We start from the raw sequence: 19,929 nt of genomic DNA, 5'->3' as shown, positions 1-19,929 counted from the left end.
CTCTTGGACAACCATAAAGTTCCACTCTCAAGGAAATGACATTGTTCCATGTCTTTGGGTGTATGCGGATATAACGAGCTGTTACAGCTGGTGATAAGACATTTGTCACAACAGAGTTTTCGTCCGTATTTCCATCAAACACCTGAAAAGAAATGTTGAATTGTCCCTGTATTTTGATTATTTAATATTTTAACGTTCTCACAAATCTTGAGTGATTTCTGGAAAACGTGAACTTAAAAATTACCAAAAATATTCGTAAAAAATTTTTGGAGTGCAATTCCCATTGATTAAAATTTGGTTGAATTTTGATAAAAATTAAATTGAAATGAATTAGTATGATTATACTAACTCTCCTGACGAAGACGCTCAGGTCAAAACGTCGAGAAGTGTTTTGTCTTTTTTGGCAGTTGTTATACGAGATTTGATGCTAAGTTCTCATAAAAATAGATCAGTCAATTGATTTGTTTGCGCTTTTTGACTTCCGAGTACAGGACGGAGGTATGCAGTCTCTGGTACCCTCTAGTGCCGACGAAACATCTGAAGTTTCTTTTATATTGTATAATTCATTTGGATGTTTACATGTTGAAATCACTTTGCCAGGCGCTTAATTTTCTTTGTCAAAAGCACCCCAAAGTATATTTGTTTTTCTTAGCTGACCTCTATATAATAGCAGAATGCAACGTTATATGTTTTTTTACCGAAGGGCATGGGTACGAAATGTTCCACCGTAAGCTGCAATTGCCAATTTTGACAAACCCCATAGACCAAATCCTTCAAACACAAAATGTCCTCCAATTAGCCATAATTCCAGCAAATCAGCGCAGTGTTAGTATTTAAAAAATATGCCATAAATCGTGAGAGGTTTTTATTTGCATAATGGGATGGTATTTAAGGAAAAAATGAGGCAAAGAAATTTTGAAAAAAAGCTATGGGACACTGCATGCATGGGAAAACTGCACTTTATAATCGCTGAACAGATTTATTTACCTCAAAAGTGCATAGTACAATAATTATATAATAACTGCAGTGACACACAATCATGATTGATTGAAAGCTGTGCAGCATGAAACAATGCTGTACAAGAAATCTAACTGCCTTCGCGCATGGGATTTTATTATGTTGAAAAGGCTTCAAAGATATTACATTCAAAGTAAAGTAAAAAGCAAATTCCGAATAAATAATTAAGACATCTTGAGAATCAAAATATAATTAAAAAAACAGATTAAGACTGAAAAATTTCGACTTTATTTTACAAATCCCGTGTTGGATTGCCTGGTCAAGATGTTGGGATGTTGCTCGACTTTCAAAAGGGGTAAAAAAACTCGCCCATGGCTCATCTCGCAAAGCCCTTAGTATATGGGTCTTGGTACTTCCTCACTCTACACTTCCCACTCCCGACCCTCTTAATTCTTTTGGAGCCTTTTGGGGGGTAGGATTCATTCAGTATTGAAGTTTTCTCAAGCTGTAAGACGAATAGTTCTTGAACCTGTGATTCGATATGATTATTGATATCTCTTTAACTTTTACCTTCTGAGTTGTATTCATTCTGTATGAAGTGAGGTTTTCTTCATCCAAACCGTAAGACATTGAATAAGTCTTCACCCAATAACCAGTGCCATAACCTTGAGTGGCAATCGCTGTAACAATTTCCTTCTTGCCAAGATCCACTTGGAGCCATTGGCCCTGATTATAATCTTTGGGACGCCATGACCTTCCATAGTTTAGAAACTCATATGCCCCAGCCCGGCGGCTGTTTAGTCTCCCATCTGATGCAGGAAATCGGTTTTGTGCAGTTGATGATGACATCTGAGAATCCTTTATCCTTTCATTCTCCACTCCAAGTGGAACCTCACTGCCAGTGCAAGGTCCTTGTTGTAAGAAATGCAGAAAGTAAGTAAATAGGTATGTAGTAAGTATACGCGTGTAAGGATTTTTGTTTCGTTATATATGTCGCTAAACTCAAACGTATTGCTAATATACCAAAGTTGATTGTAACGAACAGTGTTTCTACATCATTGTACAGCCCCCCCCCCCGTTTTTCCCATTGCCTGAGTTAAGAAAGAGTAATTAGAAAAATGAATGGACAAATCATAAAGCACTTTTGCTGTGATAACAGAAAATTTAAAATTTTAAAGTTTGTGAATCAAAACTCCTTGCATGTATGTGAAAAGAGAAAAAATAAAGCGAAAATTGGTAAAATTCGACGGCTTCACACCTTACTCGGAATGATACGAAAAATCTCCAATGCTCAAAAGCTGTGTTATATAAAAATCCTTAGTTATCTTACTAACGTAAAATCACAAGTCTCGCTAATAATCTGGCAAATTGATTGTAAAATTTGTCGTGCTTTTGTTATTGGATAGAAGCTAAGATATATGAATAATAAGCATGGCTTGCAGTTTTTTATACGCCCTGTAAGAATTTTCCTCACCCACGCAATCGTGAACGCTTTCCGAGTTTAAAATGAATGTTCAGTTGGAACATTTGACAGTTGGAACATTTGACAAAACCTGCCGCATTCATGAGGAATTATCGTAACGTCGTACTTCTTATGCGCCGAAGGCATTAAAAACAATAAATAAAGAAGGATTTCAGCCCTTGTCTATTGTTTTTCATACATTCATCCCATGAAATGTCAGAAGTTTACCTTGACCTAAAACGGCTCATGGGCCAAAAATGGCGTCATATTCGCCAGCTGGATTGTACGATTATCAGGCGTCTGAGTAGTTTAGCTGATACCTCAGAGCTGCGGTAGAGGCTTAGCTGCCGTATTAGACACAAATATAGGCGTTGGTATAAAGATCTTTGCTCAGTGATTCACTGTCTCGCATCTACACAGGCGGTGTTAATGTTTGTATTGCAATTCGGCAGTTTTCGGTATTGGAATTTCAGTATTGAGAGATAATAATCATCGCCCCGTTGACTCTTCCACAGTCCATGCAACGCTACGTTCGAGTCAATTTGGGATGTGCGCGTTTAAGGTTAATGAGGCTTGGAGACGCCGGGTATTGTTTACCTGCGTAGCAACCAAAAACTTCGATCCTCATAGATATGTTGTTAAACCAAGAAACTGGGTTTATGCGAATGTAACGCGCGGTTATTGCTGGAGATAAGACATTTGTAACGACAGATATCTGGTCTTCATTTCCATGAAACACCTATATCATATGTAAAGGATAGAAGTATATATTATTGTGACACACTTGAAGCGAATAAGGTAAGAAAGATGCTGTATACCGTCTCAGCTACAAGGTCAATTTTTACTTAAGTAAAAATCATTGTCGTTCCCACACAACTAGGCCTTGTAGCTCAGCCTTGTAGCTCAGACGGAATTTTCCGCATGCCCAGTTGGTTATACTTGTGTTGAAGAACATATAAAACGCAGTTGAAAAGTATGGAAGTGGCACTAGTATTCAAAACTATGTCCTCAATGCGATGAAAAAGTAAACTTAAAGACAGCTGGTGTTCACTTCGGGGGAAACCAATGTACTGCAATATATTGGGATGATGATTAATGAACAATTTGCATGGCCCTATTGTCATTATGGTAAAGAAGGTATTCGAAATGTAAAATCACCCCATCACTGTCTCTTTAAAATACCTGAGCAATTTCAATTAAATTATATATATATATATTAGGTACTTCTTTCTATATAATTTGTGTATATCCTCTATATATGGCAAAAGGTAACTTCAAAGTAAATGTCGATGGAAAGAACGATCCGTATTGATTAAATGTGAACACTTGCTTTTAAGTTATTGGGATCGGACCGGATGGAGATTGATCTGATCAGATCGGTCTCAGGTCGATCTTAGTATGAACAGGACATAAGTTGGGGGGGTGTCGTTCTTGAGACGTCCTTCACTACTTGAATTTTAGCCCAAATATCCAAAACGTTGCACAATTGCCCTTTTTTGCAGTTTTGTGTGAACTTCGATACCATATCCGTTATTTTAAATTGTTCTGAAGCTATATGCGCATCAAACTTAGAAAGAGACCTTAGTCGATATATAAAAGTTTTTCCTAGTATATTTGTTGTTCTTTACTATTGCGTTACCTTGTGAACCCCGCCGATTGTATAATTCTTGTAATTTATTCCATCCAAACTGTATGACACGAGATAAGACTTCACCCAATCTTCGGATTTCTCATCACCCTGACTGGCAATTCCTGTAACGATTTCCTCTCCACTAAAATCAACCTGAATCCATTGCTTGTCGTCGTTTGTCTTCGCTCTCCAGGAGTTTTCCCCATGCAATCGCCCATTTTTTGGGCTGTACATCATCTTATTTTGATAAACACTTGAAGAATTCAACTGCAAATTGTGAATCTTTCCATTTTGCATTCCAAATGCAACGTCTCTTGACTTGCAATAACCTAATATTTGACACAAAATAAAATATTCTTATTCAATAAAATAAAACTCATTCCCCAAGTTCCCTCAGTCACAAATTTTAATGCCGTGCACTGAATGTTGCACGTGGTTCATGACGTTAACACACGCGTATTGAAAGAGTGGTAGAAAAGATCAATAAACTGGACTATATTCTTATTTAATTTAATAATAGTTCTGATATGGATTTATAAAATAACATGTATATAACGCGTGTTCTGATTAGTCGAAGCCCGTGTTTTGATCACATCCAAACACGGAAATTTGAAGTTTTAAATAATTTAATATTAAGTTCAGGCTTTGTCGTTGTTATTTTGTAAAACAATTTTCGGCTCGTGTTTCGCGCGCTTTTCTTAACTCTCGCAACATTCACGCGTATGTATTTGGATCAGGCCATCCAAACACGGAATTCCCATAGAAGTGTACAACATCATGCCTAAATTTCGTATTTAGAGCGATCAAGTTGTATATACAATTATGAAATCCTATAAAGTGAAATGTATTCTGTTTGCAGTTCCTTACTACAAGCATTCCTGTTGAACATTAAGTCAACGCCACAGTAAATTTTTTTGCTGCTGAAGTCACCATTATTTTAAATGTGGGCTAAGTTTTCCCGAAAATAAGTCGAAATTTGTGTTTTTGGCCTAAATTTATATAGGTTCACTGGCTGTAAAACTGAACAATCATTTTGGGGGAAATAAAAAACAGAGGACACGTTGTCCACTCCACCTACCCCAATGATCGATCGAGCTGCAAAGCAACAAAATTATGGGCAGTTCATGAAATTATGTTATTTGAATAAGATATACAGGGTGTATAAAAAAAATTCGAATCGAAATTTTGCGTGTAATAATGCAAAATATATTTGACAAATTTGGTTAATTTTTACACCATTGTTAAGTTCATTTATTTCTCTTTCAAATGACACGTTTTACGTGTAATTTAGTTGAAAAAATGAAGAAGTACTGGTTCGACAAAAAAAGTTCATAAAAATCACCAATTTCCGCCGATGGGAACTGGACGTTTGTTTTATTGAAAATTAGTCCCAAAGGGCTTTAAAATCTAGTCATTACTGAAAACTAAAACGCAAATTTATCGCAAAAATTCTGCTTATTCAATGTTCAACGATAGAAGTTTGAAGAACACAATGCCTCCATTAATTAAATTTTCACTTTCATTTGTGTGGAGGTCTCATTTCGAATTCCCACCGACGGAAAAATTTGATTTCGAGCAGCAATTTCTAAAAGACGATAACTCGGCCAGTTTTGGTCGTGTCGATATAAGAACGGTATAATCGTAAACTAAATAAGCTAATCTTTGCTGCCATATAAAAATTATATTGTTTACTTTAGTATTTTACACACAGCAGCTTGTCAAAGTTTGATTCGAATTCTTTTATACACACTGTATTATAATATAACATTAATAGTACGCGCGTGCTGATTGGTCGAGAAATTTGTAATTGAATCGAATTATAATATTTGTACAAAATCCTTTTATTGAGTTATATTGTAAAAAAGATAACGTGGAAAATAACGTGGAAGCACTCGCCCTACGTTCCAAATTTGCTGGTTGTTGAAAAATGACATACAAATTAGTTAGAATCTTTCGTTCGTTCGTATCAGCTAAACTGTAGAGACCTTTTTCTCACTAAACATATGTAAAATTGAGCATTTACTTTCGAGTTCTTTAAAACAATTTTATTTAAATAAAATATATATAGATATAGACCTTTCAAATACTAAATTTGTTGGCGCACGTTATGAAAGCATACCTGTATAACAACCATAAAGTTCGAATCTCATGGATACGAGTCTGTGCCATGTCTTTGGGTGTATCCGAATATAACGGGCTGTCACAGCTGGTGATAAACGATTTCTCACAGTGGAATCATAGCCATAATTTCCACTGAGTACCTAAAAATATTAACGCGATAATGTTACTAAAAAAAGGTACTCAAGGTCGAACCATTCATTTGCATCTTCTGTGTCAGAAGCATGGCAAATAGGCTACCTCAAGTGTGGAATTCTACCAAAGTGATAATTTATTGGTTTTATTTATTATGGCCAGAAAATGCAATGACAGGAGAGGTTTAATATGCGGAGAGGTTTCGACAATTCATTGCATTAGCAGGCGCAAATTTACAAAGATTTAAAAGGGGTATGTAATTATCGAGGCAAAAGTAACGCAAGAAATCAATCTAAATATCTTTTTATCAACCAACAATTTCGAATCGAATACAACAGCTGCTGCCGAATTCAGGTTGCCGCATCAGAGCGAGGTAATTAGAGTCGCTTTTATATCGCAGACAAAGGGTAGTAAATTCATTTTAAAACTATCTTGGTTAGAATTCTGGTTAACCTCACTGGTTCGGCTCTGTTAAGGAAAATTTGGATTATATTTCCAAATATCTATCATCTTGCATGAACCAGTGAAGGCAAGCGCTTACCTTAATACTTCCGTTTATTTTATAAAAATCAAATTTTTTTCCACTTGAACTGTATGAGACGGTAAAAGTCTTCACCCATTGTACCCATCGCCATTGGCCTTGAATTGCAATGGCTGTGATAGTTTCATTTCTGCCAAGATCAACTTCAATCCATGGATCTGAATCATTTTGTTTCGCAACCCAGGAATCAGGGCCATTTAATCGAGCCTTTCGTGCGGAATGTTTCCCACTATATTCAGTTGATGCAGTTATCTTTGAATCAGAAATTTTCATGTTTTCCATTCCTAGTGCGGTCTCTTTGCATTGCCCTATAAGTATCACAAATGTTTTGTTAAAATCATGGAACCTTACTTGTCGTTCACCTTTGTCTTCCTGGCAGGGTCGTTATCATTCTGGAACTTTCTAAGGCGGTTGTGGGTGATCCTGCATGTTGAAACGACTCGACACCAAACTTGATCATTCTTATTTAATAAGTATATCTAATCAATTTAAGGAATGCCAAATGATGCCCGCGTTAATTTTTTTAATGATTATTTATAATATCGCAATAATCACACATTAATTGACTTAGCTGGTACAGTCGCGTAGATATTGCTACAGTAATGCTGCTGCGCGGTATTAAATCACCGTAATATGCTTAATTGCTTATGATTTTTTTGCTCAAACGTCCAAAAAATGGTTTCAGTTTTTTCAACCAATAAAAATTGGTCCAATAAATGAATCAGCTAATTATAAGTTATTTATTATTCTTTGAGGGCCAAATTAACATGTTTAGCATTAACTCGACTTTTTTAGGCCTTCAATCGAATAGTGCAATACTTTTCGATATCGATGTCGATATCGATGTAGAGATTTATGTAATTTTCGGTATATTGTGTTGTAAGATTTCAATAACTCTTTTTATGATCCTTACGTCACATCATTTCTTGTGGCAATTTATAGATCCAGCAGATAATGTTACTAGCAGGTTAAAAATACCATGGACGCAAGTTGTGAAGCTTGGTGCTCTCCTAAAAACTTTTAGCCCCGTCTAGCTACGATGATAATGTATATGTTTTTTTGATAATCTTTTTTGTTATCCTTGGTTTTGTTGTTGCTGTAAAAGCAGGTTTGCGATTCCTGCATCCCCATGCAGTTTTGCACAAATAGAGTCGATATACTCGTCATTTAATTTTATATATATATATATATATATATATATATATATATATATATATATATATATATATATTTATTTATTTGTGCGTGCTCATTGAGTGCTCAATATCAATTAAATAGCAGAGCAAATAAACAAATAAAGCAATAAATCAGCAAATTACGATCTTAAATGTTTATTTCGCTACACTGTGTTTCACGTACGTCTACCGTGTACGATCATCAGGCGAGTAAAATATTAACACGCGATCAAGATGTAACTACGCTGGCCCAGAAGTACAAACACGTATGCAAATTCTAATACTCGCGTACAATTTCAAATGCACGCATTCAAAATCTAATACACGCATGCAAATTTCAATACACGCATGCAATAGACGCAAGTTTAATGACATGCATACAAATTTGAAACACGCATACAAAGTAAAGACCTTAAATGACGTTTTACTCAGTTGTGAAGAATGCAGGCGTCTTTACACGGTGCGTGTTTGTAAAAACAAAGATGTGTTGTTCTTACTGTAGTAATGAGATAAGGGAAAATGCAAATTTTTGTAAACATTTTGGAGGCAAATGTTGCGAAGCAAGTGTGTGATCAGGCGGTAAATCTTTGGCCACCAGTCCTCAGAGACCATTAAGTTTTGAAGAATATTTAGAGAAGATGAGTGTTCCATGACCCAGTGGCAGTATCGAAAAAGGTGACACGTCTGTGTGAAACAGGTCTGTGTTTAAAAATAAGAAAAGGTGAAAAAGGTCTGTGTTTAAGGTGGCTCGATACAGTTTCTCGAATTTTTTTTGGGCTCATTTTAAACAGGGATATTAAGCACCTAAATATTTCACTATAAGGCTAAAAGTTAATATACTTTGCAGGAAACATATATAGAGCGGAAATATTCTCAGAACTTTTGCCTGGCACCCGTTACCATGGAAACAGAGACGTTTCAAAATGGCCGCCAAACAAGGTTTTATCGTGTTTATATCACAAACGAGTTCGGTGACCCCCAATTTTTTTTGCATTAAACGTTTACGCTATAGACTATTTATGTATGAAAAAGTTTTAAAAAAATTCTAACATGGGGGAATTTTTTAATAAGCAAAAATAACGTTTTTGTAAATAGAAAAAATTCCCCATGTTAGAATTTTTTTAAAACTTTTTTATAGATAGCGCATTTATGGCGTAAACGTTTAATGAAAAAAAAATTGGGGGTCACCGAACTCGTTTGTGATATAAACACGATTAAACCCTGTTTGGCGGCCATTTTGAAACGTCTCTGTTGCCATGGTAACGGGTGCCAGGCAAAAATTCTGAGAATATTTCCGCTCTAGATATGTCTCCTGCAAAGTATATTAACTTTTAGCCTTATAGTGAAATATTTAGGTGCTTAATATCCCTGTTTAAAATGTGCATCTAAAAATTTCGAAAAATTGTATCGAGCCACCTTAAAAATATGAAAAAAAAAGAATGAAAAATCAACGCTTAAGTCAGATTAAAAGGACAAAAAAGATGAAATCGTGAAGGTATGAATATAATTTCGAATATAAACTGGTTGTGTTTCTAGAAATTGAGTTGACTGGTAATATAGGCAGCCCACTGGCGAATGGTTTTATTTTTCATTTTAATTAAATGCACACTTTGATGAAATAGACACATTGACATTGTTAGTTTTCAATGGCCTATGATAACAAGGATGGCATCCTGGGGCCGGTTGTTCAAAAGCTGCAGGGTTACTTCAACTCTACTCTGGATTAACTCAAATTTTTACATCAATTTTTTTAATCATTCGTTTATGAAGTTGAACATGTTTTCTCATAAATATTTTGTGGATCAATAGAAGTCTTATTTTGTAAAGTCTTGCGATAAGCCGCGATGCAGAAACATATAAACCAAAACAGCGGAGTAAAATTTTACCCAGGGTTAGCGCTAACCTAACCAGGTAGACGGCCAGCGTACTGTTCGTAGATTTGTTTTTCAACAAAACCAACTCAAACAAGTTGGCATTATTGGGACGTATTTTAGTTCCCATTGCTACACCACTTATCTGATGTTAATGCTCACCATCAAAGGAAAAATTGTTGAGAGTGAGCACCAGTTCTGCTAATCTGACCAAAACAGTTGTCGACTTGTATGATTGCTTGTGGTTTAAGCTTTCGGCCCGTTAGTAAAGTAATTGTTCACAGGAGGGAGGAGGAAGCGAAGATAAGCAACAACGTCATATTAATTCAGAAGTAAAGCCAGTAGCTTAGCCAGTTCGAAGGATTCCGTTCAGTTTGCGACCCAAAGTTGAAGAAAAGATTAATGAACTTATAAATCTAGATATTATTGAACCAGTGGAAGGTCCAACATCATGGGTCAATCCAGTGGTAATAGTTTCGAAACCAAACGGGGAGATAAGACTTTGCGTTGATATGCACAGACCGAACGAGGCTATTATGCGTGAAAGGCATCCGATTCCCACAGTTGATGAGATTACACAAGGCATGAATGGAAGCAGTGTCTTTATTAAGCTTGATTTAAAGTGGGGGTACCATCAGTTAGAACTAACTCCTGAATCGAGAGATATCACCACGTTTGTCACCCATTGTGGATTATACAGATATAAAAAGACTATTGTTTGGAGTCAATTCTGCATCGGAGCAATATCAGCATGAAATTCAGAGAGTACTTGCAGGATTAGATGGGCAAGTAAATATATCTGATGACATTATTGTATACGGACAGAACCAAAAGGAACATGACACTCGATTAGAGAATGTTGTCAATTTTGGGTTAACACTGAATGTTGAGAAGTGCCAATTTAGCATGGATCGTCTGACATTTGTTGGAATGGTCTTGTCTGGAAAGGGTATTAGCTGCACAGAAGAAAAGGTGAAAGCAGTAGTCGAAGCTAGAGAACCAGAATCAGCATCAGAAGTGCGAAGCTTTCTGGGGCTGGTTAATTATTGTGGTCGGTTTATCCCTGATTTGGCAACCATATCAGAACCCTTAAGATGTCTGACAAAGAAGGGAGTACCATTTAGTTTTGGACCGAAGCAAAAGAAATCATTTCAAGAGTTAAAGAATCTGTTATCAAGTTCCACAACACTTGGTTATTTTGACAAAGATGCACCAACTCAAGTAGTTGCTGATGCAAGTCCAGTTGGATTAGGGGCGGTGTTGACACAGACCCTGAAAGATGGTCCACAAGTTGTAAGCTACGCAAGTCGCAGCCTTACTGAAACCGAAAAGAGATATTCGCAGACCGAGAAAGAGGCTTTGGCTCTGGTATGGGCTTGTGAGAAGTTCCACCAGTATGTATATGGGATTCGATTTGAATTGATCACAGATCACAAGCCGTTAGAGGTCATCTATGGGCCAAAATCGAAGCCTTGTGCACGTATAGAGCGGTGGGTGCTGCGAATGCAGCCATATCAATTTAAAGTAAAATATGCCCCGGGATCAAAGAATATTGCTGATCCGCTATCAAGATTGATAAATGGCCGTCAAACCTTCAGCGAGTATGAAGAAGAAGTTGAAAGTTATGTGCGGTTCGTAGCAGTGATGGCGATGCCTAGCGCGATGACAACTCGAGAAGTTGAAGAAGCCTCTGCGGATGACAAAGAACTTGCGACGGTCAGAAAGTCTATAAATGATAGTTCATGGGACAAAATGGCCTATAAACAATACATTCCGTGTTGTGATGAGTTATGTGTAATTGGTCAACTGGTACTCAGGGGAACGAGAGTGGTTATCCCGAAGAAATTGAGACCTAAGGTGCTGAGTTTGGCTCAGGAGGGGCATCTCGGTATTGTGGGAACCAAACAAAAGCTTCGAAGTAAAGTTTGGTGGCCAGGAATGGAAAAGGATGCAGAGAAGTATTGTAAGGCGTGCCATTGGTGCCAATTGGTTAGTCGATCTGATTTTGTAGAACCCATTAAAACAACTACTCTTCCTAGTTGCCCATGGAGAGATTTAGCTATTGATCTGTTTGGACCTTTGCCGACAGGAGAATCAATATTGGTTATTATCGATTATTACAGTCGTTATTACGAGGTTGTTATCATGAGATCAACTGTTACTGATAAGATAATCGAGAGTCTTGAATCTTTTGTAGATATCTTTTGTAGATATGGTCTTCCAGAAAGTATTACATCAGATAACGGACCTCAATTTATCTCTTCTGAGTTCAAAGCTTATATGGATTATCAAAGAATTCGACACCGAAGAGTTACTGCGAAGTGGCCCCAAGCAAACAGCGAGGTGGAACGACAGAATCGGTCACTTTTGAAGAGAATCCAGATCGCACAGGCAGAGAAGAAAGATTGGAGGAAAGAAATAAATGTATATCTGTCCTCTTATTGTAGTTTACCCCATCCCACTACGGGAGTGAGCCCTGCAGAGTTGTTGTTTGGGCGAAAAATACGAACGCGTTTGCCAGAACTTCAAGATGTGTACGTTGATCTGGAAGTAAGAGATCGAGATCATGAGCAGAAGAATAAAAGTAAAGAGTATGCTGATGACAAACGAAGGGCTTGTTACTCCGATATTTGTCCAGGTGATAAAGTCTTGGTTCAGCAAGAGAGGAAGAATAAATTCTCAACCCGATTCAATCCTGTTCCTTTTACGGTGGTGAGGAAATATGGGAATAGTTTGGTAGTCCAATCGAAAGATGGAGTACAATATTCACGCAATACCTCACATTGTAAAAAGTTCTAGAAGATTTTGAAGGAGAGTGTCAGTCAGAAATTGATACGGAACAAGTGGAGTCACCTACCAGTATAGGAAATAACGATATTCAACAAACGACCATTGAGACAGAGGTGCAAGATTTCGTGTCAACGCAGCAAGAAACAGCAGGTGAAGACAGAAGAATTCCAGAAGAGGGAGGGACAATCGGAGTAGTACAGGCGAGTATCGCTAAGAAAAACGTTCCGTTAAGACGATCAGAAAGGATTAAATAGAAACCTAGTTATTTAAACGATTATGAACATTGAAATTACTTCTAGTTAGTAGGATATTGTAATTTCTAGTTATGTTGTATGGTAAATAAGTACATTTGAAATGATGAACTTTTAGGACAATCTTAAACTTTGAAAAAAAAGAGAAAAAAGCTTTAAAATGAACTCAAAAAGGGATAGAAATATTATAGATTTTTTTTTTATTTAGAAACTTTTTCTGGAAAAGGAGGGATGTAATGTATGGGATTTAGTACCATTTGGTGTATGTGATATAGTTAGCTTTAAGTTAAATACCAGGCTCCTACAGCTCGGTGGTGGCTGTTAACAGGGCGCCTATAAGATAGGGCGGCGAAACGCACGGATGGCGTGTTGAAACATGTGTGATGTGCGGACCCCCCATGAAGATTCGAAAAACTGTTTTCAAAATGGCGGCGGGTTACTTAGAAGACGAAGAACTTGAGATGTTTATAAGTTTGGATGACACTGATCTGGCAACAAATGACACAAATTCGTCATTTCCAGTTGGAAATACTGTTAATTTCAACGTAAAGGAGTTAATTGCTGTTCTTGAAAGGGTTTCTTCGTGTTTTTTTTACTCGTCCCAGTCCGCTGGTTACCAAGACAAGTTTGTAAACATGGTTCCGTTTTATGGTTGTCGTTTTCCAGAGAAAATTGTGAAAAAGGTTCAAAACATTATGCAACCATTTGCACGTGGAATCGATGTTAATGAACAAGGGAGTTATTTTCTAAATTTTCCAGCTTTAGGAGCTATGGCAAGGTTTTCAATTTTTTAATGGAAATTTTGTATATTGAAAATTCGAAAACGTTGTTGCGACGCGGTCTAATGCTCTTGCAAGTAAGTTAGCATTTTCTTGTTTTGTTTTTAGCTTGGCCAGGTCGACATTGCCATGACGAAAGAAAAACATATCATATTTTCAATTCGCAACGTTATCTAAGTATATAATATAATTTAAAGGGATTTTGTGTTGATATTTTCCGACCTCGCAGCCGTGAAAACAATTTTGTTGTAAAAAGTTTGAATACGTTCACTTCTACAAATGATTGCAAAAAAGGTTCAAAACGTTGTGTAGTGAAATTTGCTACAAATGTTCGTCAATATTCTGTACACCAAATCTTGAAGTATAATGCTTTTGGGGATTTTCCTCACTGAGAAAAATCAAAATGTGTATGATACATCTAAAAACAGATGAAGTAGCCGTGCGTATCCGTAGTTTTAATTTGACAAATTCGGTCAGTTAACTTTTGAAGAAACAATTTTAAGACACAATATTAATAAGAAAGAGTTATAAATTACACAGGAGAAATCTTATTTTAGAAATCGCGTTAATAGTTTCAGAGATTGAGTGGTTTTAATCGAGCTTGTTAAAAACCAAGTAAATATTGTTTCGTTCGAGAATTTTTCGCCGACCGCCCCGTCCCAGTCCTAAAATCGCATCACACATGTTTCAACACGCCATCCGTGCGTTTCGCCGCCCTATCTTATAGACGCCCTGCTGTTAACGAAGCCAAAATGGCGAGTATGTACATTATAAAATTACACGTTCAACCGAGAAGAATCCGTGTCATTTACTGACCATCACGGCATATAACAAGACAAAAAGAACATTCGAATTGTTGTTCAAGAGGAAATTTGGAGAGATCTGCATAGCTAAGCACTTAAAACGACCACAAATTTAATGGAAGAATCAACCCTCCTCGCTCCTGTGAACAATTACTTTCCTCGTATAATTATGGGGAATCAATTGAGATATTCAAACATAAAACTATTCTGGAACGGAGACCTCTCAATAACATATGGTATTGTCTGTTCTAGTTCTTGCATGCTTAGTTTTTCTATTAGAGTAGAACCTTTATCTCTTCTTAATTTAACCGTTTATTAAACCGTGACTCTGTTGCGTGATGTGCTTACGCACATAGTTAGTTTGTAATTAAACTTTTCTCTGATGATGGCCCGAGCTCACGGGCCAAAAGCTTATATATTACATATATAATATATTACATGGTGTAAATCGCAAGCAATTAGGCATTAGCAATTATATTTAATAACACCATGCAAAACTTCAAAGAATATAACAAAATAAATACCTCTCAACGTTCTTTGAGATCATGCAACTGCAGAGTTGAGGAGGAATGCGCAATAAACCGTAATTGTCTCGTGAAAAGCATTATGTATAAAGCAGAAGTTAACTCAGATAATCGAGGAGTTGTCAAGCATTACATTGGTATGACATGACATCAGGTAACCTCAAACTTACATACGGCAACCACTTAAAATCTTTTAACCACTAACGTTACTCTGGAGAAACGGAGCTTTCGAAGTAGGTTTGGAAGCGCAAGTCGCAAGATAAACCTTTTGAGATAAAAATAATGGTCAAGAATGAAGCAAGTTCCCGCCGAATGCCCAGAAATGAAAGTTTGTAATTTATGTACCGAGGAAAAAAGATTAATCATGCTATCTGACAAAAGCAAATCGCTAAACTAAAAAACAGAGCTGCTTAGTAAATGCCAACATAGATATATAGACAGAGGCTCTTCCGATTTTATGTTGAAACGAGTGTCCCCGAGTTTTGCCTAATCCCACGTCATTCTCACGTCATTTCCACTCGCACGCAACCACCCGATTCTGTTCTGGTAAGCTCCTTCGGCCAAATTTCAATACAAAAGTATAGACAAAACGCTGTTCGAAAGGTGAAAAATTTATTTTTTCTGAAACTGGATCGGATTATCTTCATATTTGGACTAAATTTTTTTTATTTTTTAATGCCGTACACTTTTAAGAAAATACCTTTTTGAAATTCAAGTCGGATACAATTAGCGTGCGGTTTTACAATGTTCATCATCATGACCGTCCTGCACGATGCACCATCTATATTTTGTAAATACTATATAGCCATGCAATTATCACAATTTTCTTTATTTTGTTTCATCTATGGCTACAGCCCATATGTCGTACCTGTTGCTTGGCGCTGTGTCTCCTGGGTTTGAATGGGATCTGCTGGCCTCTATAAGAGGGAGAATAATTTCACTTAGAGTATGCTCCCGAGGGAAATAGTGAGTTTTGTTTTCCCAAGAGTCTGAATGTTTTCCCAGGCGAAGTCGAGGGAAATATTGAGACGCGAGGCAGCGAGGGGAAACAAAACTCACTATTTCCCGAGGGAGCGTACATTAAGTACTTTGATTATTCGATATATAGGAACAAACCAGTGGAACAACCGAACAAAAGCATACATGTTACACAACAATTTTATATCATAAACACTTTACCATCAACAAAGCCTATGTGACTTTATAATGCTAACAAACAAGAGTTCTCAAACCTTCGCATGCAGCCGACAATTAAATTAAATTACAAACAATATTTTCGCTTTGAAATGTCATTTTTTGTAGAAGTTAAATGGTCACATTTGCTCCGGCAAGCCTCAGAGTCAAAATTGACCGTTTCTTGGCTGTGGGAGGCAAAATTCTGAGTCAATATAGGTGACTGTGAGCTGTTTGTAGTTTGGTTACAAGCAATTTCGTCTGCTTCGTTTCGAGCATCGTTTAGTACAATTTCATGCACTTGAGGTACCACTGTACCAGCCTCAGTAAAGCAAGCGCTATACTAAGCGAATTTGAAATTTGTTTTTGTTTCATCTCTGAGAGTCGTCTTGAATACGAGCGAATGCTACTCTCAGGCCTATGCCCAGAGACACGCATAATATGACGAGCTTCAAAATTACAGTCTTCGTGTAAAGAGACAGCTGTCGCCCTATTTTATATATATATATATATATATATATATATATATATATATATATATATATATATATATATATATACACCATTTGCAAAAACGTTGGCCGCAGATAAATAGATAGATAGTCGAGATCTAATTAGAATTGCATATGTTGTGTAATATTATAGAAATCCCATGCAAATGTAATCATATGCAATTCTAATTAGACTTCGAGTATCTATCTATCTATCTATCTGCGGCCAACGTTTTTGCAAATGGGTGTAATATATATATATATATATAATATATATATTTATATATATATATATATATATATATTTATATATATATATATATATATATATATATATATATATATATATTATTATATAGGCGTGCACATTCCTGTCGGCCTGTTACCATATACTAGCTAGAACATATTTAGGCGTCGGTATAATATTTTTCTTACCTTTATCTTTGCAGTGACACACAATTTGAAATTTAATAAGTTACTGGTTCATATCAACTATTGACTTAAGTTTCTTTTTCTTATCACAAGCATTTAAGCATTTAAAACGTATAATACCAAATGGATGGTTGCTGGCGAAATATAGTGATTACATAAATAAAAATATTAGAAAATTAGACACCTGAGTTGTTAGTTATCATCTGAAATGTTTTAAGCAATATTCTATCATGTTTAATGTTGTATATAGGCTCTTCATGTCCTTCAACCACACGCTAGCATGACACTAACTTTATGTGATATACGCCTACATACGTTTCTCGTACGCTACGTTAGCGCTGGTTAATATGCTAGAGATACGCTGCTCGAGGACACGCTTCATAGGAAACAATCGCTTGGAACTTAAATATGTTGACGCACATTTGAGATCTGTCGTTGTTCTGGTTTTATTATTCGCAAGGTCTGATTCTCAATCAGCGACGCATATCGAGAAAAAATTGGGGCTGTCATTCGTCCTGGGACTGCATTGTAGCGCTTGTATGTGACTGGAAAGGGCGTATACATTTCAGGGAATATGCATATGTGTAGAGGGTAAAAAATAATTTTTTAGGATGAAGACTGAAATTGAGACCCACGCAAACTTAATTTCGGAACATTCAGGATATAAAATGACCTCGTTTGTGTATTAATATACTAATCAGTACCCGTTATTCTCGCTAACAAGGTCCTGAAGCTAACATTCGTTGAGATAAATCATGCATGTAATATATAGGCGTGTACATGCATTGCCTTTTAGTCATAATAGTATATTTTATAGCAGCTAAATTATATTTTCTTACCTTTTTAACTTTGTAAAGATGGTTGAATTTTGGGTTATACATTCTTCCATCAGCGTAAGATATCTCTCGGAGTGTCTTACTGTTGAGCTCACACAGACCTTTATCGGTTCCAGAGGTTTTAAAATTCACTGAAGCACACGATTGATCACCAACACAATGCATGGAGCATTCCAACTCGGTATCTGCATGTTTGGTATCAATAACATGATTCGCTAAGTATATTTGTTGATGTTTTCGAAAAAAAACCTGATGAATTATTTGACATTCGCTTGGCTGGAGTATTTTATAAATTAAAATCAACGCACAAATGCTCATCAAGGCAGCCATTTTTAAAATGAGGTATACCTGTTTTGACACGCAGTTTTAAATCGATTAATTACTTATTCATCAATTATGTAATATAGTTTGCGTTCGCAAAGTAAATATCGTAATATAAACGCAAAATTGACCTGGTTTTTGCTAGCATTTAAGACGTTATCTAATTCTAAATAATTGGCGAAATATAGTGATAATATCAAAGACACCAGCGAAGCTATCAATTTTCCTCGCAAAAATGTTGTAATATCAATTTTTCTTCAAAACACCTCTGTGCTTGGCAGAACTTTTTTAACGACTTGACGCTTGTAATTGATATGCGCGTCATAGGATAAAGCGATAATTGAAAGGACCACTCAGCGGTGCGAAGTGCGCTCGTTTCTTTATGCAAAAATATACAAAAACTGGCCGGAAAGATGGCATGAACTGTCGGCCAAAGATGGCATGAACTGTCTAGGAAGATGGCGTAACACATGCTCCACATTTGCATTCAAAGGTTCCGATTCAAGTGGTACTTCTAAAGCCTGCTGCACACTGATGCATTTTGAACGCACACATGTCATTGTCACTCTTATACGTTTTTCTAATTTGCGGGGAAATATTTTGTCATTCGTATCGTAAGATTAGCAAATATGACAAAATATCCCAATTTGTCTACAAGTCTCATAGTCCAATATTCCAGTCAAAAGCTGGATACAAGATAATTTATTCAGGATTTAAGCCGGCTTCCGGTGCTGGGAGGCTTCATATCCGGCCCTCCAAACTCCAATCAACATCCTCGGTTACCAATTGTCGGCGATGGCTATTGTCGGCGATCACCGGAGAATGAAAGTGCTTTGTATACTTTGTATAAATTAACATTGTCATCGCGGTTACCAATAATATATCGCCGACTGCCGTTTAATTAACAGATAACAAGTCCTAGATGCCTTATAATTTTCCCCAGCATATTTATAATGATTTTATATATCTATAAGTATAAAAAGCCCGCAGTTTCTAAGTCGCCACATAATCAATGCTGCATGTACGCGGAACTTATGCACAACACATTTATTAATCATATTCGGCCACTTATACTTGTAGGGTTTTTCACTTATCGTGTTTCACTTTTAATACGCAAGAACACGCAACGTAAAAGTCTAAATCCATGCATATGTAGCTATGTTTTCTTTAAAAACTTGAAAGAACTTAGTTTTCCGCATATTTTGGTATGCATTTTTTGTCCAAGATGTTTATAAAATAATAACATTTAGAAGCCGTGGGTGCATACATACGTGCGTAAGAAAACGTGCAAGTGATCGAGGACGGCAAATATTCATATACCCATCACGTTCAGCATTATTAAGTCCTGTTTTTAAACTAATCATTTTTACGATGACGATCTGACCAGCTAAATTTGCCACTTTTTATAAGTGCAAAAGGACAGAAATCCTGAGTATCGTATAGCAAAACTATGGAATGAGTTACCTTCTGACATTAGACTATGTGAATCAATTAGTGTTTTTAAATCCAACTTGAAGAAAGAGTTATTGAGACAGTTCCGTATGGACCAATGACAATGTATATAATTTTATATATATATATATAACTATATAATTACTAGATTGAAGAAAGATTTATTAAGATAATTTTAATCGACCATC

The 19,929-nt window shown here is 36.4% G+C and overlaps 1 protein-coding gene across 1 annotated transcript in view; it reads right to left on the bottom strand.

Moving 5' to 3' along the window:
* Positions 1–18,210, bottom strand: part of LOC114537501 — a 29,757-nt gene extending 11,547 nt beyond the window's left edge. Inside the window, exons 1-7 of the mRNA XM_028558540.1 lie at positions 17,972–18,210; positions 15,905–15,953; positions 6,852–7,151; positions 4,059–4,378; positions 3,017–3,158; positions 1,528–1,868; positions 1–142 (exon numbers count right to left, since the gene is read on the bottom strand). Coding sequence (XP_028414341.1) covers positions 1–142; positions 1,528–1,868; positions 3,017–3,158; positions 4,059–4,378; positions 6,852–7,151; positions 15,905–15,953; positions 17,972–18,133 — 1,456 coding nt within the window. The 5' untranslated portion in view covers positions 18,134–18,210. The remainder of the gene's footprint in view (positions 143–1,527; positions 1,869–3,016; positions 3,159–4,058; positions 4,379–6,851; positions 7,152–15,904; positions 15,954–17,971) is intronic.
* Positions 18,211–19,929: the final 1,719 nt, after the last annotated feature.

This window comes from Dendronephthya gigantea, unplaced genomic scaffold (assembly GCF_004324835.1).
Source record: "Dendronephthya gigantea isolate DGI-Jeju-01 unplaced genomic scaffold, DenGig_1.0 000158F, whole genome shotgun sequence".
NCBI classification, from domain to species: Eukaryota; Metazoa; Cnidaria; class Anthozoa; order Malacalcyonacea; family Nephtheidae; genus Dendronephthya; species Dendronephthya gigantea.
This window is presented reverse-complemented; position numbering and strand designations above follow the sequence as displayed.